Below are 21,664 nucleotides of genomic sequence, written 5' to 3'. Positions count from 1 at the left end.
TGGCTGGCTTTCCCTCCCTCCGCCCCACAGCCAGCAAGGGAGAAGGGAGACGTCCCTTCTAGCCGGCTGGCTGTGGGGCGGGCGGAGGGAAAGCCAGGCAACCGCTTTGCGCGGCTCTGGGGCTTTCCCTCCACCTGCCCCAGCGATTGCAGAGGGGGAGGAGGGGATCGGAGCAGCCCGATTTCGGGCTGATCCTGGCTCCCCCTCGTCCCTTCCGATCGTGGAGGGGGAGGAGGGAGTCGGAGCAGCCCGATTTCGGGCTGATCCTGGCTTCCCCTCGTCCCTTCCTATCGCGGAGGGGGAGGAGGGAGTCGGAGCAGCCCGATTTCGGGCTGATCCTGGCTCCCCCTTGTCCCTTCCAATCGTGGAGGGGGAGGAGGGAGTCGGAGCAGCCCGATTTCGGGCTGATCCTGGCTCCCCCTCGTCCCTTCCGATCGGGGAGGGGGAGGAGGGAGTCGGAGCAGCCCGATTTCGGGCTGATCCTGGCTCCCCCTCGTCCCTTCCGATCGGGGAGGGGGAGGAGGGAGTCGGAGCAGCCCGATTTCGGGCTGATCCTGGCTCCCCCTCGTCCCTTCCGATCGTGGAGGGGGAGGAGGGAGTCGGAGCAGCCTGATTTCGGGCTGATCCTGGCTCCCCCTCGTCCCTTCCTATCGCGGAGGGGGAGGAGGGAGTCGGAGCAGCCCGATTTCGGGCTGCTCCGATGTGGCCCTGCCCCCGCCCTTGGCCCCGCCCCTTGCTCCCCGCCCCTTGCCCCCCCTGATTTTCATCCTGGCTACGCCCCTGGTGCTTCAGCCTTCAAACATGTGCTAGTTCTCCCTTGAAAATGACAGTACCTATTTAATCTAGCCACACCCTCCAAGTTGGGCTCCAAGGTGGCCTGTGTAGCAAATGGGGGCCTTGTATCACATATATTAAACCAGAAATTATTGGGCAAAATGAGTCTTAAGGTGTTGTGAATTTACTCATGCAACATTACTATTTTAATGAATGAATGGAAACAAATGGAAGGAGCGTAAGCTCTATGCAATACTGGGGAAGTTACTGATGGATATCTAAAATAAGCAGGATTTAAAATATCAGATTCTGAAATGGCAAAAAAACATTTCTAGGAAGAAGAATGCCACATTTCAGGATAGTTGTGCCCATTTTTCGTACAGGAGAAATCAGTACGACTTATTTTTGAGCATACTGCATGGTTAGGATTGTGTTATAGATTATTTTCTTAATTTATATTTTGTTGCTTTTCATAAAAACACAAAATAATACTTAACTCCCAACAATGAACGTAAGTGCCAGAGGAAATCACACTTGTAGAAATCAGGAGTTAAACTTTTTCATAGCAGGAGCGATGAAAAGTAGAAATGTATTGGAATAGCTAATTCTGAAGCCTGAGTTCTGCTATCTTGTCTATAAACAATGCAGTTTTACAAGATGCAGCCATGTCACATCCCCCTTTAATAGGAAACTCCTAGCATGAAAAAGTTTACTAGTCCATGGAGGTGGCTTTTCCGCACCCCTTCTAAAATTAGTTATCTTCCCTGCCCTACCCCCACAAAAAATGGGGAAAAGAAGAAAATCGAAGAGTTATCACACAAACCATGCATAATTCTATTGCGATAAAAATGTGCTGTATCTTACCATGATGGCCCTTTCATAATGTTCATTGTCTTTATCAATATCTATTGGATATCCATTGAGAAGCCAAATAAAAGTAAGGTCTAAAGATCGATCGTGTTCGGCGAGACACTGCATGGTAGCATTCCATCCAACTGTGACATCAACATTGGTTGGTGCTAAAACAATCTTTGTAGCCGCTGTTTAGGAGGGAAAGTACAACATTTGCACATCAACAAAACAGTAGAAGTGCAACTAAACTTCTGTATCTGAATTATTCTCACCATGACAACTGTAGTCCATTTCCAGACCTATTACATCCTGTTTCTGCTGAGGCCTCTCAATTGTAATGAAAAAAACACATTCGGTGTTTTAGTAATGTTTTGGGCCTTGTTTAATTGGCAGTAAGACACACTGAGTTCTGTAAAACTTACTCCTGTGCAAATGTGCACGGGACTGCAGTCTTAAGATATAGATTTAGATATATACTACTATAATAATATGTATACAACCCTGCATACAATAGACAAATATTATTATAGGAATAGCACTAGAACAAAGAGGGATTGGAAACAGAGAGATGGTCTTTTGCCTATGACTTCAACAGAATTCAGAGTGAGTGTGGTGTAATCATAAACATTTTAGTCCAGGATCTACATGACTAGGGCTCAAATCTCCATTCAGCCATGATGCTCACTGGGTGACCATGGTCCACTCACTAGCCCAACCTACCTCATAAGGCTGTTGTGGGGATAAAATAAGGGCTAGGTATGCTACCTGGGACAAAGTTGGAATCAAAATATAATAAAAAGATGTAATCCATGTCAAATTCAGTATGTGCGCCAGAGCTTAATTTACAGTTCATGCAGTAAATTATGCCAATGTTGTCATGACCCATAACTTAAGGACCTTGCAGTGCATGGCAGAGGTCTCTGGTGAGGTTCAGGCTGCTTTCTTGTGGAGAGAACCTCTCAGTGCCTTATTTGGGGACCTCTTGGTCAAAGGACACAACCCTGCCAGTTCTGACTCAGAACATAAATCTTTATCTCCCCAACCTCACAGACTTCAAAGACTGCAAATTAAGGTAGATACTCTAGTGAACCTACATGTCTTGTGAGCCTACATGAAGTCTGAGTTTGCTCTAGCTCCCTGCAGAGACAAGAGCTTCTTCTAGCTACCTTAGGAGGAGAATGTTTCAGGCAACGGGGACCCCCTTGGAGCTATCCAAGGTTCTGTTCTTATCTGCCTTTTGCACTGACCTGACTTGCCTTCACTAGACATTGCCTGCTTGAGGCTCACAGGGAAAGCTCTCAAATGTTGCTTTGTTGCAGGTGGAGGTGGGGTAGAGGGAGAGCATGTCTGCCACTCAATCTGCAACAAAAGTATCAGCTCAACTGCAATTTGTGTGAATTGTGTCATTTTTAATTGTGGCACCAATACTGTACAAATCACCTTTTAGAGATGTTTGATTGCTATTTTGCTCAATACATTATAAATTATACTAAAGAAATGTATTCTAAATGATTCTAAATTGACTTAGAAGTATTTATGTTGAACTGGTTTGAATAAGACTCAAGGGCAGGCAGTAGTACACTAGCATTATAAAGTTTTTTGCTCTGCTTCCATTGTGTCTTCTGATTTTACTAGTTGACGGGCGATAAACAACAGTTACCTGTGGTCAAAAGCGTGGTAGTACTATTAGCTTTTCCTTTGTTATTTTCTACAAAACAGGTATAGTTGCCTGCATCAGCTGCTGTGACATTAATAATTTCCAGACTTCCATCGTACCAAATCCGTACCCTATTGAAAGGGAAATCGTTAGGAAACATATAAGAAGAAACTATGGCTTTGTTTAATTGATCACATATTGGATTTCTTTTTTTAACTAGACCTAAATTAGATTCTTACAATATATAACAACATCACATATAAAGTAAAATGGTCTGCCCTATACCAGAAGTTGGAGTTTAGGCAATACATTCAAAATAGCATCCAAATAATGCAATAAGTTCCTATCCCAGACAACCATTTGTATGGAAAGTGATGCATAGCTTGTGTTAACCAATAAGTTTCCATCATGTGAGACTTGACTTAATATGAATGAATCTTGTACCAGTGAGCAGCTACTTTGCTCTTCCTTTTGCATGAGCCACTGAACAAGCCAGGAAATCTTCCACTAACTAATGTTTCCCATTTTGTATGAAGCAGAAGCTATGGTTTGAAGTTGGCTTAATATTCTGGCTTGTTCCAAAGCTGTGTGGATGTTTCGTGGTTTGGATGAACCAGAAAGCTTCACTCAGTGGGAAAATTTCTGACTTGTTCATTGGTTAAAGTGAAGGGAGGAGTTAACCACAGTTTGCCATGGTGAACATTAATCCACATAACATATCTGGTCAACATTAACTATGGCCAGTTTAAACTTCAACTTCAGAAATCATAGTTTTAAGCTAAACATAGTTAATACTAACCATAGTTGGTCAGTTCAGATAATATGACAAGCTTCAGCTAACCAAAAGATGAAGCAAAAGATTATGTGCAGAAGGACAGGAGTCCAACAGGAGGCTGAGCATTAGGAAGAAGACAACCCACTTGGAGGTGTCCTCCCTTGAGAAATGACTTTGAACTCCATCGTTATCTTATGGAGTTGAAAATGGAAATGCTGTAAAACCATTTGTAAAACAAATGAATTTCTCTGAGGCTTACACAAGAGCCCCTTTCATGTGTTACTCATGTGAGAGAGCTCCATGCAATTTAAAAGGAGGAGAGTTACAGCACTGGCCCAACCCAATATCATGCCTGTCCTCCTGGCTCCACCCCTGACCACCGCACATTGCGTATCTGGGGAGCTGTCTGTATCTATGGACCCCAAGACCTTTGTTTATTGTGCAAAGGTCATGGGGTGTGGAGGAAGGAGGATGGGTACAGCTGTACTTCCCTTTAATTGCACGGAGTACCTTCATATGACAGAGGATAATGTGACTCACCAGGCTAAACAGAGTCTTTCATTCTATCCTGCTGGTGCTTCATCCCACCCCCCTTTTTAGCTGCAGACAAGCAGCAATGCAGCTTGCCAAACTCCTGGTTGGTCTTTGTAACTGGCTGCATTTGAAATAGTGGATTTACGAGTTGTGCTGGCTGTGCTAACCAAATAATACTGACCGGGTTGAATTTCTAATAATTTCTGTTCCTCTACTCCATATGAGTTTTGGCCTAGGAGCTGCTCTAGGCTTACATTCAATTATAGCTTGACCTCCTTTAGCAGCCAAGACCTCTCTCTTCATGGGGCTGAATTCAAAGGTTGGGGCTAAAACTGCAGAAAAAACACACAAATATAAATACTTTTAGAAATTATGCTCTTATTTCGGATACTACCAGTGCAATACTACAATATCTACCTAGAAGATAGTTCCAATAAGATCAATGTGACTTAATCCCAGATGTATGATTGGTGTCTAAATATGATGTTTTGCAGAATTAAGAAGATCTCATCTACCAAGTCTGTCAGCTGATTAAAGATGAGTTCAATCATCTACCTTTTTACCAGATAATCAACTCATGAATCAATTAAATGTAAACGTATTGCATATGAGCAAATTCTCAGTATAGGTTTCTTTTTCTTTTTCATATATCAAAGGCAATATGAATTCAATAAACCAAAACTAGTACTCGGTGGTGGATAGCAATGTAGTCTATTTTTTAAAAAAACCTTTCCATCCTTATTATTGTAACACACCAGAACTAAGCTATACTTATTTTAACTCACAGCTGTGCAGACTCAGTGATTAATAAACTAGAGCTTTGTTTGGCTACTCTAACCAATGAAGCTGAAGAAAGCTTCACACCTGCATTTACAGCTATTTAAATTTTATTTCATTCCTTGACAAAATTACCAGGATTACCTACATAACAACAACACAAATACTTAAAATATAAATAAATTCAAACATGTAACAACAATAAAATGTAAACTCACACATTATCTGTTTTATTTACTAGAAATGGTTTCAAATGACACAGAACATGATGTTTTCACTAACCGAGAACTTTCAGCTCAGCATTTGAATAAATCATTCCATGTATATTTTCTGCTACACATTGATACATGCCCTCATCTTCTTTCTTCAGGCTAGAAAATCTCAAGTCTCCTTTCCAATACTGAAAATGAAGGACACAATAAAGATATTAATAGGCACAAGGCAGCAGTGATGATTAAAAACTGCCTAAACTCATTTCTCTTCAAAATAGGAATTGAAAATAAAACTGCCTATATAAAATGCTACTATGCAAAACTATGGTGCTACTCCACTTGGAATGCCATCTACAGTTCTGGTCATCACATTAAAAAAAGAAGAAAAAGATATTGTAGATCTGGAAAAGGTTGAGAAAGAGGGAGTGCTTCCCCCATAAGGAAAGGTTACAATATTTGGAGGATAGTGTTGTATAAAATGAGGCATGGTGTAAAGAAAGTGGAGAAAGAGAAGTTCTTCTCCTTCAGCAATAATACTAGAACTGGGTACCATTCAATGAACTTGAATGCTGGACTATGGAATTTGCTCCCAGAAGGTGTAGTCTACCAACTTGGAGGCTCTAAAAGAGGCATTAGGCAAAGATAATACTATTGGTGGCTATTAGCCATGGTGGTTATGTGATTCTATGATTCTGATGTTGAAAGCAGTATGCCTCTGAATACTAATTGGTGAGGATCACATGGGAAAAGTTTTATTGCACTCAGGTGCCGCTTCTGGGCTTCCCTACGGCATCTGTCTGGCCAATGTGAGAACAGGATGCAGAAGTACATGAAACTTTGGCCTGACCCAGCAACACTCTTCTTATGTTATTAGTTTCTGATGGTATTGCTAACCAATGCAGCAACAGTCACTGGATAAACAAAGGATACTCTAATTTCTATGCAAAGGGAGTCCATGAGAGCAGTTTGCTGCATGCAAAAGTCCCAATCAGTTTGCGCACATATTAAACGTAGGGCGGATATAATGAACTCTTTCTCCCACTGCGGATATAACTCTTTCAGACAACAGAGCTTTCATGAATTCTGTGTTGGACACACACTGGTAAAAGGTAAAGGTAAAGAACCCCTGGATGGTTAATTCCAGACAATGGGGTTGCAGAGCTCATCTCGCTTTCAGGCCGAGGGAGCCGGCATTTGTCCACAGACAGCTTTCCGGGTCATGTGGCCAACATGACTAAACCACTTCTGGCACAACGGAACACTGTGATGAAGTAGGTGTGTGGTCACCATAGCTTAAATACTTGCAGTCCAAGTGACTGGTATCTATTGGTTAATTATAATAACTTTTGTTATTAAAACATTATTTGAACATTCCTTTTCCTTTGTAAATTTTGCAGTCCACTTTTTCTGTTGGAAATAATGCCCCAAAGGAAATGAAAACAAAGAGAAATTTCAAGTTTTTAAAGAACACTCTAGTAGAAATAATTAAATTTCTATACTGCCCTTCATCCAAAGAAACACAAAAATACATACCATAGTAACAAACAAACAAAAATATCCCCCAGTTTAAAATATTGTTTACTTAGCTAAAGGCCTGGGGAAAGAGAAATGTTTTTGCCTGACACCTAAAGACATGTAATGAAGGCACCAAGCGAGCCTCTCTGGGGGAGAGCATTTCACAAGTGGGGAGCAACCGCAGAAAAGGCTCATTCTCATGTTGTCACCCTCCGGAACCCTCACTGAGAAGGCACACAAAGAAGGACCTCAAATGATTATTTCTGTGTCTAGGCCATATGGGGAGAGGTGATCTTTGAGCATTCAACAAAACATTCTCACAGCAATCAGGATATTTTTATTTCTACTGCTCAAAATCAGGAATTGCATGAAAATGATGTGTTGTAGTCTTTAATTCAATATAGCATTCCAGTATGTAGACTTTTGTTTTTTAAAAAAAGTCTACAAATGTATTTGACACTTTGTAGCATTATTTATCAAAGACCATTCTTGGTTTATTTATGTGCTTTCTACTACCTTGAAAAAAAAAGTCAACATGACTGTGGGCATAACCTAAGCCTACCGGTATTCCATTTTTCAGCCATCGCAGTGTTGGAAGAGGCTTCCCTGCAGCTACACATGGCCAGTGGAATTCACTGCCTATATCTCTCTCTGTATCATTGATGTGCTCCACCCATTCTGGATATGCTGAAAGACAAAGAAAGCACAACCCTTGTACTTCATGCATGTTCAAAACCAGTTGGGGGGTGGGGGGAAGTAGCCAGAATCAAGCTAATTGCAGTTCAAACAAACCACAACTCCCCTCCCCAAGTTTGGAGGTAACTATGAATTGTAGTTTGTTTAAAAGTGCATGATTGCTGTCTTCTCCTGTGACATGGGGGAGGGGAGCATGCACACACACAGAGAGAGAGACACATATGAGAACCAACTCTACCACACACATTCTGGAAACAATTGCATGTTTCTGTACAGGTAAAAAGACCACGCAATTGCAATGCAATTTATGAAGAAGTGTCCCACCTACCTTGAACATAAACTTTTGCTGAATGCTTATCTTTTCCTCTATGATTTTCAGCTTCACATTCATAGGTTCCTTCATCTTCAAACTGAATGTTGTAGATCTTGAGGACTGCACCAGACATGCTTACATCTGCACTGCTTGGCATGGGTTCAAGATACTTATTCCATCTTATCTCTGGAACAGGGCTTTGAGAAGAAGAAAAATGAGCCTATGTGAATAGAGTTTGGGTGCCCTCCCAAGCCTTCTGCCTCTGCTCTCCCTTTCTACTTACAGAACTACTTCTAGTTCTAAGTTCCAAGTGGCTGGTGCCAATCTGCCAAGTGGAAAAATTCCTACCAGGCCCCTTCGACAGGCAACCAACCGAAGTCCATAGCAAGGTCAAGGTGTTGACCACAAGAAGAAAGGGTGGGAGAGGGGGAGATCCGTGGAAGCCAGGAAGCAGAAGGAGGAGCTCCCGGCTGCATGGTTGCTTAAATGCGGCTAGCCACAGCCCCCCCCCCAGCCAACCGGATTGGCTGGCTGCGGTCGTGGTGCGCACCGGGACTCCCAAGTGATGCGGGGGTTTTGCCATGCCCCCCGCTGAGGGCAGGAAAGTGTGAGGCCTGCACACAACCTCGCCCCTCCCTGAAGAGGAGCGGCTTTGTTGAAATACTGTATTGATTATTTCTCACATAAGGGGAACCTGGAGTTCCCTATTTTGAACAGAACAGCATACAAAAAAGACTGAACTGTACAAGAGCATAGGAATTAAAGTGTGTGAGAGAGGGGGGTGGAGGGGGAGGGAGAGATGGAGGGAGATAGAGAGAGTAAGAAAGGTAATGGTGGCATTGTGGAGTCCAAATCCAAGTGTGGAATTTCAAATCCAAACAGAGGGGCCATTTTTGATTATGTATATTGCCATTTTCACCAAGGGCAGTTTTCACCCCTGGTTTTCAATGAAGTAGGATCTTTGGCCCATATCACACTGAAGATCATGTAGATAAGCACGGCTGCCCACCTGAATCTATGCACAAAGTCACATTGAGTGTGGCAGGGGAAGGGGGAAGTGTCTGAGAAGGGAGCACTTTGGCCTCTCAACTGTCAGGTGCAGACATGAGGATTACATCTGACAGCAGATTAGGGCTGATAACCCAGGCCCAGTTTAGTCCACACAAACTGTGCCCATGTGTGGAACCAACTTCAAGCATACTTACTTTCCGAGTGCAAAACACTCCAGTGTTACATTCTGTCCTAAAAGTGCGTATGTCTCTTTGAAGCTCACTCTGATATCTGGAAGATAGCCTTTTGAACCTAACATGAAGAGAAATGCAAAACTAAAAACCAGTCTGTTGTAATCACAGGCAACCATTTCAAAACATGTTCTACTACATATTTACACCTGAAGTACCAGGATGGTATGAACAGCTAAACTCACTCTGTGTGAGTTTGACCATCTACATGGGATCAATGGTTCCAATGTGTGTGTTTTTTTATTAAAAAAAAAGAAGAAGTATAGACATAATTTTTCGACCGAATATGCAATATTTGGTTTACGTAAAAGAAGCATGAAGGAGTCTTGTATAAGCTCTCTGATCAAACTCTTCATTGTGCAAAGCCTTGCTTTGTGGGGTGAAGTTTTTCAGCAAACTCCATACCATATCCCAGTTGTAATGTGCTGCTTAAGAAAACACAACAGTAGTTGCATCTAACAGTGTAATGCCATGAGAACAAATGGCAACGCCTTGAAAGGAACTATACCAAATACATCTGTTTCTGTATTAGTTTCAATTGCACATAGCCAAAAAAATTACTGCACTAAGAATGTAATTGAAAAATAAACAACAGGCAAACTGATGTACCTAATATTCTGGATAAATACTTACGATCTGCTTGAGGAATGAGTGGAATAAAACTGCTGAATACACTCTTAGTGATTGAGTTGCTGGTCACAAAGCAAGAGTAGTTGCCTTTATCTGATGCTTCAACTTTAGCAATGTAGAGATTGCCATTTGTCTGTGAGACATACCGCCGTTTATCCAAAGTAATGAATTCTGGGAAATCATTCAGAACCCAGCGGTAACTCAGATCATCTGGATAGGAAGGGAAAGTTTTTGCTGATATTTACAAAAGGATCAGGTGTGTGCAAATTCTAGAAAGAATTTGTGCAAATACATGAATATAATGAGTTGCCTGACATGAGGTTAAATGGTTCTTATAGTCATTACTATTGAATTTGACTGACCAAAATTCTCCAGCGTATCTGTTAGAGGTCTTGCCATGATTTCCTAATATACTTTTAACCAGAGATGCTACCGGTAGTGAATTGCACCTAGAACCTTAAAAGTGCACTGCCACTGAGCTATGACTTTGCTGTATCTTGCAACATAGGAAGATGCTTTATATATTGAATCAGAAAACTGGCCTGTTTAGCTCAGTATTGGAAGTGGCTTTCTAGAGTTACAGAGAATGGGGTTTCCCAACCTTAGTTGGGAAAACCCAGGGATTGAATAAGGTGCCTTATGAAAGTAAAGCATGTGTTCCGCCACTGAACTTTTTGGCCAAAGTTGTAGAGCTTTGAAAAAAGAAGACTTTTTTGAGCTATAGGGAAAAACAACAAAGCTTTCCCCAGACATTTTGCCAATTTCCACAGCTTCTGACTGCAGTATTCCAGGTCTGTCCAGGAAGTTCCCTATGTAAGGTTTTCAGGGATTTGTTAAAGGATTAAAAAGACAAGAAGCAGTGAGTGTAGGGGGGGGGAACCAACGAGGGCTTCTCAGAACTTGAAAGATGTGTTTGAAGCACTTCATTTCACACCAAAATCTTCTGGGCAGAAAAGTTGTTCTAGCTTAAAAGGGGAAGGAGAAAGTCCTAGTTAGCTAGTGAGCTGGCCTCTAGCTATCTGGGAGCTGGATTATGCAACTTACATCCAATTTTATCAGTTATATTATTTAGCTAATACTTTGGCATCCTGCCTTCAATGCCATTCACCTTGGTAGAGTTCTGAATACACCCTTGCTTATTTCCCTAAATCAGGAGTGGGGATCCTGTGATCCTCGAGATGTTAGGGGTCATTAGGAAAGGGTTTGGAAAACTAAACTGCCAATACCATAGTGTCACTGTACATATCTGTGACCAGAGCGCACTTATTGTCCTGGTCATATCACAAGCTGCTTATACTTGACAGAGCATCTCATCCATTCTATTGGCCTGACTCTTTCCTGAAAGCAGGACCTGAGCACAACAGCACTCTCCCCACTTGTGATTCCCAACAACTATCACTCGGAGGCATACACTGCACCCAACAGTGGAAATGGCCAGGATCTTGTTTCCTGGCAGATAGTGTCTGTGGCTGCTGGAAATAGTTATTGCAGGCTCCCCTTCTGGATGCTTAGAGGAGAACATTAACCCAGTTGGAAGCTGTAACGCAGTACGACAATCCTGCAGTTCATGTGGCCAAAGCTTTCGTTGGGTGCACAGGGAATAGTGCTAATAGCTTGCCTCTACTCTCCGCCAAATGGCAAGATTGCTGGCTGTCACACCAGGGCCACCCGCTCCACACTTCAACCGCCTACCACTCCTCCCATCCTATTAGTTGAAATATACTTCCACCCAGGCTTTGTGCTAGCTTTATGCTAGGAGATGGCACAGTAAGCGCTCCAATTATGCCTGAAGCATGCTTGCCATTTGTGGGAGTGTAAGCGCAAAAGTTCACCCAGCTTTATGAGCAAAAGCTTTTTAACAGCAACCAGATGCAGCCGCTCTTTAATCTGAAGAGAACCAGCCCCTCTCTAAGGAACTAAAAAAAAAATGTCAAGCAGCGAGGTTGATCTGTGCTTCTCTTACTACAGGCTTTAAGCAGCTTATGTAGCTTATACCGTCATATTCAAAGTTAGGAATTTTGTAATCATATTAGTTTCTATCCTGTTCTTCCAATGAAAGCTGAAAAAAAATATGGATTTAATTACCTGGATAATGAGGTGGGGGGTCACAGAGAAGGACAGCCCCAACGCCTTCTCGCACTTTTACTGCATGCCTCTCTTCAGGTGTAAACGGATATAAATCTATGCAAGACAATGTGCATGTATTATATAATACGCAGCTAAAACTACAGGTATAAACTCACCAAAGATGTGAAGTAGACATTTACAAAATAAGCATATACTCATTGCTAATTTTCCACAATTTTTCCACAAAAAAGAGTATCATGAGTGTACAGTACAAGCCTTTATTCTATCATTCCATTGTGTAACAAAAAAGGGTAGGCATCAATTGTTAAAGGGTTATTATTTTTATCTGTGTTCTATCATAGACAATGGAGACTGAATACAGGTGCAAGGCTACCTATTTGGAATTAGTATTTTCAAATCACTTCAAATCAGGAGTTTTCTTTCGGAACTGTTGGGGCCAAGATCACACATAAACATAAGACAGCTTAGGAAAAAGCAATGAAAGCTTGCATAAAGCTATCTGTCTCAGAAAACCTAAAGTTGTTTGCAAAATGCCAACAACATAGATTACTCGCAAGGCCAGTTGTATGAATAGCATATAAGGCTCCTGGAACTATTAAGACACCATAGGTATCTGCCTAGGGAAGTTCTTATGGAAGTATTGGGACTGTATTGGGACACTCATGCATAGTCATAGAACCAGCAATGATGAGGGGGAAAGTGGGCAAGCAAAATGTAGCTGAAGAATTCATTGGGTCTAGTGTTGGTCTGAGGTACAAGTGGAAAAACAAAGAAGAAGAAGCCCATCAGAACCTGAGTCTCAGAATTCACTGAAAGATCACCTTGGAAACGGCAAGGTGAATTTGAGATCCCAGGCAGAGACTTACAGGTTGACATGAGAATGTATAGTTGGGCTGATTCCCTAGTCACAGATTCAGGCACAGTACATGAACAGAAGCTGTAAGGCTCAGGTGTGGGAAAGACACCACATTACCCTATACAGCAACTTTACTTTGGTCCAATGGATTTTTCTACAATATATGATGCTATGAATCACTTAACAACAACAACCCTGTATTTAAGAAATTCTCTGAACAATATTCCAACATTTCATTCATATTAAACTTTTGGGGTGCGAGTGGGGTGACTTATCATCATTGGAAGTTGAGCTTGCAAAAATCTGCACGGTACATGTGACAGACAAATCTTCGAGCGACTTTTTTTTTTTTTTGCAAATGTTACAGACCTATTTGAAAGCAGTACTACCACCAGCCTGATTTTATTTTAGTAATAATAAGTGCCAAAGGGTATGCGTGCCTGCTTTAACAGCAGCGGCGGGGCTTACACTCATCTTTGGATTCTGATGAGCAAAAAACTGCTTTCATTCAAAAGTGGAGATGATAAACCTCTCAATACAAAAACATATTTTGAAACATTGTTTAATGCTATCCTCTCTGGAAGAGGATAAGCTTATGTTCTCATCTTTAAAGTGAATAATAAATAGACCATGACCCCATTTTTAGAAGTTATTAAATTATGCAACTATTTTATGTATTTGATCAACACAATTCCAAAATTTGCTGAGACACAACATATCAGCACTTATCATGGAGTATAGCAGCATAATGCTTCAAGCCATGATAGGGGAGGCAATGGACTCTCATATTACATGCAGATGTTCTGGCATAGAGGTGTCAATGGAACGAAAGAGGGCATGAATTCCAACAACTTCTTTCCTTCACATAACAGATAATTCATCTAATAAAATTATTCAGGAACAATAATTTCCTTTTTTGGGGTGGGGGGGAAGGCTTGTATACCTGTATACAGGTATACATATAATAAATACTAAACTCACAGTCTGTACTGGAGAGAAGACCAAAGCATAATATGTGAATTATGGATTTTGCCCTAAAGACCTAAAAGGCAGCATATTTCACACTAAGTTAGGAAGAACTTCCTGACAGTAAGAGCTGTTTGGCAGTGGAATTTGCTACCAAGGAGTGTGGTGGAGTCTCCTTCTTTGGAGGTCTTTAAGCAGCTTGACAGGCATATGTCAAGAATGCTTTGATGGTGTTTCCTGCTTGGCAGGGGGTTGGACTGGATGGCCCTTGTGGTCTCTTCCAACTCTATGATTCTATGATTCTAAGTTAATGTGTAATGAAAAAAATGAGTATTATTTCTGTTCGGGAATCAAGTACTGCTACTAGTCCCATATAGTTTCATCCTTTCTCCAAAGCTGAACAACACCGAATGTGCAGAAAATGTTTGCATACGGTCCTCAGCAGGATTTCCTACCCAGGGTCAAGGATTAGAGATCTATCTTTAGCATATAGTGATGTGAACATTTTGACCTTCATTTAAACCTCTTGGCATCTCTGATTCAGCCACTTGCCCCCGAGTTCTCCGTCCTGTCCAATAACATTTCACATATCTAGGTTGCAACCCTAATCACATTTATCTGATAGTAAACTCAATTGAATTCAATAGGACTTACTTCTGAGCTTACAGAGTTAGGAATGTAGCCTAAATACCAGAACTAGTTTTATCCTCTATAAGGTATGTGGTGTGTGTGTGTGTTATGTTAATATGTCTGTACTTCAGGCTGTGGCATTGTTGTTAAAATGTCATGCATGCCATAGAACAACAGAACAGAACAACATAAGGCAAACCAAAAGAGAGAATTTCCTGCCCCCAAAGCGCTTACAGTAATAACAATACAACTATTTTCTTGTAAACCATTCTGTTGCATTTTTATTGGTGTTGTATTTCTGTTTTAATTGATTCATTTTATTGGGAACTGCCTTCAGTAGCATAAGTCACAGCTCATTTGCTTGCACCATCTTGTTTACTAAACAGATTTGTGTCTGTTTTCTTGCTGTGACACATTTGTACTTTGGATGACGGAGAACAATCTCTTAGATCGGAGTTTCTCAAACAGTGTCAGAACAGCACTCCATAAGATATATTCTCTCTCATTCTCTGTATTGGTTGGTAACTAAAATCATGTGAGTGTGACAAGTTCCTCAAGTTTTAACAATCATGAAAAAGATGGTTGTCTCATTGGCTCTCATTACTATCAGCCAATATATTGAGAGAGAGAAAAGGAAAAAAGTGACTTCTCTTTGTTCAGTTCAGGGCTTGCCAATGTGGCAGCCACAGGTGCACATGTACCTGCAGAAGACTTCCCTGGGACCTAAATGGTTCCCTGCCCCAACCCCTCCTCTGCTGAAATTTAGGCTTGAAATAAGCATTCTATTGTAGCGAACAGGGTTGTGGCTACAGTGTATGTGTTGCCTATGAACAGCCTCCCCAAGCTAGAAGTTTAAAGGGTGCACTCTCCAGACCTACACTCCTTGCACCCGGGCTAAAAACACAAACAATGAGAAATACTAAGGAACCTAACCACCACCAGAAGAATTACAGGTAACCTCACTACTGCCCCATTCTACCTGCTCATCTATGTAATCCATGTTAAAAAGGTAAACATTTCTTACATCCAAAGTTTAGAGATGCTTCCCGGCTCCTTATAGTTCCATGTACATTGTATGCTAGGCAAACGTACGTTCCTTCATCCCTTGATTTCTCAGGATTGTTGATTTCCAGGTTACCTCCCACCATACTGTGGTGCTCTTTTGCTGTTTTAATATCAATATCCCAGTTGTTACGTTGCCACCTGTTGAGAGAGATGGTATTTTATCACTAAAAGTAACAATATAATAACCTGCGCTTTTCTATCAGCACACAAAAAATCATTCCAGATGGACAAATGTTTTTCTTCCTTCTCAGAACTTGTGTCAGTAGTGATTACGGAACCCTTTCAGCCTGTGGCAGCCCCAGTTTTCAGTTAGCCCATGATAACTTTCAGCAGCTGTAACAGCGGGTGGCTGCTGTGTAGGTTTCTGCCAGCATGGGTGAATATAAGATGCTGAATTTAGTATGGTTATGGTCTTGATGCTATTGAAACTATATTAAAACCAAGATTCTTTGTCATTGGCATGTACACAACCAGCTTACTCTGTGGCTCAAAGGCAGCAAAAGGCTAAATTAAAATTGTGTCTCTCAGATGCTTAAACACTCATGCTTGACCTGGTATTTTGTAGTGCCTTGTGTGCTCCCTCTTGTACAGCTGTGTGTGAGAAATATATGTACTGTAAATAGTTCACTATGACCACCAGAGGGAGTGCCCACTCTTTTTCACATCCAATATCTCTAGCACAGCAAGTAAATTAGGGGCGAGGAATCTGTGACCCTCCATCAGGCCAAGATGAGACTTGTAGAGTCTCTCAGGGAAGGCTCTGAATGAATTTTAAGTTTTCTCTCTCACACGCGATGCAGAGGAAGATACTTTTGAAAAATAAATAAAATGCACACAACAGCTGCATTTGTATTGGACAAGCTGGAACAAGCCCCAGCAACGTATTGTGTTCAAGCAATCCCCTCTCCTTCCAGGTAGTTGAGAAGAGGACTTTGCCTGAGTTTAGCTTCACATTAATAGAATCCCAGCTTGTTGTTATGCTTGAAGCAGAGACCCTGGTTTAAAACAAAACTCTGGTAACTTTAAAACATGGGCTGTGCGAATTTGACCTGTTCAATTAACCAAAGCCTGTTTGAATCTAGGGTCCCTGGTTCAAATGTAACAACAACACAGTGATCTTCAAAAGTGAAACTAAATGCTGCTGAAGTCCTCCTCCTGGCTGTTCAGAAGGAGAGGAGAGTGTGTGAGACTGTTTGAACTTATTCCAGCTCACCCAGGTAGAGCTAAATTGTGGTTTAGCACTGCGTGTGAATATAGCTATTGGCTTGTGCAGAAAATTAGAAATGGGGGAGGCGAACTCTTACAGGAATAAGCACAATCTTACCTTTCTAAGGAATCCTGGTGGAAGAAACTTTTGAGCATAAATTACTAAATTGCTCTATGAACATATGACTGTAATACTCCGTCATGCTTTTTTAAATTTCATTATTGTAGTTATTATGCAACAGAATGTTAAAAAATCTCACTTAATATCCCTTTCTATCCCTCACAGTCTAGCCTTGTAGGGGGCTATGCCTGATGGGACTTGTAGTCCAAAGTATCTGTAGGGAACCAGGCTGGTGAAGACTGATCTAGCCACTAAAATCAGGCCAAATACAAATACCGTAGCTGCATCACTCAAGATTTTGATACATCTCCTGGAACTAACATAAGCCCATTCTGATCAAACTGACATTCAATTGTGAGGTAGGGCTAAACTGAGTAGTGCATTTCAATTTTGAATAAGTTTTACACCTGTGGATGATGATGAACTACCGTAATCAGAGAGCAATGAGATAAACAGGTTATGGGTTTAAAACTGCTCTTCACATATAGACTCATGCACACTAACAGCATTTCCCATAGGCAAAGTACTTTATCGACTTTTCTCATTCATCTCCACACTTACTCTGTGATTGCTATTACTCCTATGAGGAACTTAATGATTCTGAATTGTCCAAAGCTACCAAGGTCACCCACTGCTCCAGACCAAAATTTCCAAGATGGAAGTGATTACCAACTCCTATACATTAGTACAAGTTAAGACTTCAACATATGTTACTTGTAAGTGGGAGCGGGGACTCCTCTGGCTCTGCAGTTCATTGAAACTCTTCCTTCTGGAGATTCTTCTGGGTAGACTGTATCAATGGGCTGTTCTTCAAAAATTGGCCCATACCCCTTTTGCTCATCTGAAAACATATGACAAGTCAATTACAGTATAACCACCCCTTGAAAATATTTATTTACTGCATATTGAGAATGCAGAGTTAAAATGACAAATGACAAACCATTTTAGTAAGTCTGCATAGTAAGCACAACATCAACAGTTTAAATGCTACAGCTTCCTCTTTCACTACTATAGTATGTCTTGTCCATATACCTACCATCAGGAGAAAAAAACCCTGTGAACTAGTTGCAATTCCCCTTAAGGCCATTGGCTCTCTGTGGACACGGTCAACAATCCTGCCAACTGGTGTGAAAGCTAGTGGAAGTGTTTGTGGCTTGTGCATCTGTCTGTTTGGAAGATACAGACAGATGGAATCTCCTCTGCAGTCCAGCAAATAGCCACCAGATGGTGATGACATCTGATGTCCTCTGGCTTGGGCCATTATATTCAGCAAAGGTTAGCTTCATTAGCCGTCTGCTTAGTCACCCGCCACATGTTGCAACTAAACTGTCATTTGATTTTTCTGGTACCCTGCTTTTCAGGATAGCAGGGTCTACTCAGAACTCAGTCCTGAAACCCACGTTTAAAATTAGAGCACAATGAATGAATGAGTAAAAACACAACAAAAGAACATGTGCAAATGGCCTTGCTTCACTTTCAGATAACCTCACCTTCACATAATGAAGGTTCTACCCATTTGAAGGTCCAAAACAGCATCTTGAATTGACCCTGAAAGCGAATTTGCTAGTCCCTGAAGTTCCACTACCACTCCTGGGACTCTCTCCCAGTTTACAGTCTGGCTGCCAAAGTGCCACACTTTGAATCAGCTGCAATTTTCAGCTGTTTTCAGGGGCAGCCCCCGGTACAACATACTACAGGAATCCAGCCTGGACATTACTGGAGCACCGATAATGTGATTCTGCAGTTTTGTAACTCTGTATGTATGTGAAGATTGCTGTGCTTTGCCACTGAAATGGTTCTTCTTCAACATCAGCAAAAATGTAGAAATTTTTAAAAAGATTACTCTTGTGCTGGGTAATTTAGCTTAACTTGACTCTCTGCAATTGAGGGCCTTGAGGATTCAACTATCAATAGTATTTCCAGCTTCCTGCTTAGAAAAGGAGGCTTTTTTAAAAAACATATTCTAGTTTTGCTTTACAAAATGTAGCTGGGTTACAATTTACCGTAATTATGAGAGGTTCTTGTGGGGAAAGAAGGAGTTCTTGAAACAAAACAAAACAAAACAACAACAACAACAACAACAACAACAACAACAACAACAAACACTGTCAGCTGCTTTTTAACCATGCAAGAAAAAAGAATCGAGGACCTGAATCTTTTCCCAAGTTGGCATAAAAACATCTGGGGGTGGGTTTTGGAGGATAAGTAGTAGAATTTTTTTTTTTAAAAAAAGCTCACTCATCTGGACTTATGCAAACAGAATCATGAAACTACATATAATATATAGTTCTGTCCTTTCTCAGCTAGCACATCTCTATCTGGGCTGTACCCCAGTAGGTGACAGCTCACATTATTGACCGGTCCTCAAAATATATTTCTGGTAGAGCAGAAACTCAGTTAATCCAGTCTATACCTGTACATCAGGCATCCCCAAACTTCGGCCCTCCAGATGTTTTGGCCTACAATTCCCATCATCCCTGACCACTGGTCCTGTTAGCTAGGGATCATGGGAGTTGTAGGCCAAAACATCTGGAGGGCCGCAGTTTGGAGATGCCTGCTGTAGATAGATGATTGATAGATAGATGATAGAAAGATGATAGATGATAGATAGATAGATAGATAGATGATAGATAGATAGATAACCTTGTGACCTTGTTTCCTCCCCAGTGCAATGCACTTTTGTGTGGTTAGTACCACAGAAACACTGCTGTTATGCCTGTGAGTTCATTCAGCTTACATGTACATGCAATGTAAGCTGTGAAAATAAATTCTAGCACAATCTTCACCTCACTACCTTTAAGGGCAAACTATAATAAACTTCCTAGGAACTGCCCTGATCAACACAAGCTCAAAAAAGTGATTATTTCCTGCTCTATTTTCTGTTTCTTACCCAGCAGCTGGATTTTCTCCCTCTGCAGTGCCTTGTGCATGTATAGCAAGCAGGGCAATGCTCACTGGATTTGGCCATTTTCTGGCTGCTTTTTTTGCACTACTTCTAGCAGTGATTAGGCATGTATCTTTGGGGAAGAAATACTGGTAACTGGGCAAAGAGGAGTCCATTCTCTAACAGTTCCGCTTTGGCTGAAAAAGGATCTAGCTATTTGTTGTTGTTGGCATCTGTCTGCCACAGGAAACAATGACATGTGCCTCTGGGGGTGAGGTCAAACTGCTGAAGAATCACAGCATTGCCCCACAAACATCAGTCTGCCCACAGCCAGCCAAGCCAGCCCCCACCTGCCTGCCTTCATCCTTACTATCAATTTCCTCCTCTTTAGTCTCAGTGCTGCCCTTGTAGAAGTCAGCTTGGAGGCAGGGGAGAAGAAAACCAGGTTTGCCTGTTACTGGCTATGATTCCACTTACTGTTTGGGCCTCATGTGTTCCGCCCCAACAGTCCCAATGGGTGCCATAACTTTGTTATGATTGGTGGATTGCATTCTACTTATGTATTTAGGGAATTTGTTAGCAGCATATAAAAGAGAGGCAGGGAACTTCTTTGGGCATTCTAAAACGGCAGGTGCACCGTATTTTTCCACGTATAAGGTTTCCCTCCTAAAAAATAATGTAAAAAATTAGGGGGCATCTTATACACGGATACACCTCCCCCCATTTTCTTAAATCTGAGTCCCCCAAAATAGGGGTTATCTTATACATGGGGACATCTTATAGAGGGGAAAATACAGTACTATTTCAAGCAAATGGTGGGAGCATCACATTTTGTGTATGGTTTTGTTTTAGTACTAATAAGGGTTCACACCAGATTTTTGTACTGAGAAGCTTCTAAGCCTTTAAAAAAGCGTGAGTACCATTATATAAAAGACATATTATATATATATATATATATATATATATATATATATATATATATATATATATATATATATATTGTTACAAATAATTCCCATAGCTGTGATCACAGTATAGCATTTAAATCATTTGGTTACTCATTTCTCCTTATTTTTTCCTACTCCTTTCCTTCACAATAATATATCTATCAGAGAATGTGAAGCTGGTTGGTAACTAATAGCTTTGTACCCCAGACAGCACTTCCTGGGCTGCATAAAGAGGATCTTTCAACTGAATCTCGCCTCCCTTTGGACACTACAGGCCAGTGATTAAGAAGATGTTTTCACTTGAAATGAGGCAGCACTTAAATTAGGTCACCTTAATTGAATGAATACAAATGATGTTCTGAGAAACCATTTCCATTTTTTTAAAAAAAAATATATTTTCACCCGCTGTTTATTTATATTAGCCACTGCACTGAAATCAATTTGTTTCAGTAATTTTATGTTATGAGACCAATTATATCCAACATTATAAGAGTAAATGCACCACTCAGGAGGCTTACAACAGATACGCATCTTATTTTCATAAAGACAGTACCCAACAATTAATGGGGGGGGGGGGGAGAGAGAGAGAGAGAGAGCCAGAGTCACTGGTTTTAAAAACATCGTTGTGGACTTCATAAAACAAAAAAGCAGCCAGGTCTCCAATAAGAGTGAAAAGCAGTGAGATAAGAGGTTGCTTGCACTTCACAGGACAAAGTATTCCACAATTTGAGTGCAGCCACTGAGATGGCCCTCCATCTCTCATCTCATTCAACTTATTTTTATTTATTTAGATTTTTTTTAGAAACTTCTCTGAGGAGTGTGCATAATGAAATCAATAAGATGACACATGCTTCAGCCCCAGGTGGGACACAGAGGAGAGGACCTCACATGCTGATCTGATGCTTATGGGAGGATGTAATCCCCT

The 21,664-nt window shown here is 41.2% G+C and overlaps 1 protein-coding gene across 1 annotated transcript in view; it reads right to left on the bottom strand.

Moving 5' to 3' along the window:
• Positions 1-21,664, bottom strand: part of CNTN1 (contactin 1) — a 149,052-nt gene that overhangs the window by 27,510 nt on the left and 99,878 nt on the right. The window contains exons 7-17 of the mRNA XM_035127315.2: positions 17,623-17,749; positions 15,541-15,719; positions 12,062-12,157; positions 9,980-10,186; positions 9,311-9,407; positions 8,121-8,302; positions 7,659-7,783; positions 5,652-5,769; positions 4,774-4,924; positions 3,287-3,414; positions 1,639-1,814 (exon numbers count right to left, since the gene is read on the bottom strand). Coding sequence (XP_034983206.1) covers positions 1,639-1,814; positions 3,287-3,414; positions 4,774-4,924; positions 5,652-5,769; positions 7,659-7,783; positions 8,121-8,302; positions 9,311-9,407; positions 9,980-10,186; positions 12,062-12,157; positions 15,541-15,719; positions 17,623-17,749 — 1,586 coding nt within the window. The remainder of the gene's footprint in view (positions 1-1,638; positions 1,815-3,286; positions 3,415-4,773; positions 4,925-5,651; positions 5,770-7,658; positions 7,784-8,120; positions 8,303-9,310; positions 9,408-9,979; positions 10,187-12,061; positions 12,158-15,540; positions 15,720-17,622; positions 17,750-21,664) is intronic.

Source organism: Zootoca vivipara, chromosome 10 (assembly GCF_963506605.1).
Source record: "Zootoca vivipara chromosome 10, rZooViv1.1, whole genome shotgun sequence".
NCBI lineage: Eukaryota > Metazoa > Chordata > Lepidosauria > Squamata > Lacertidae > Zootoca > Zootoca vivipara.
Note: the sequence above shows the minus strand (reverse complement) of the source record. Positions and strands in the feature narration are given on the sequence as shown.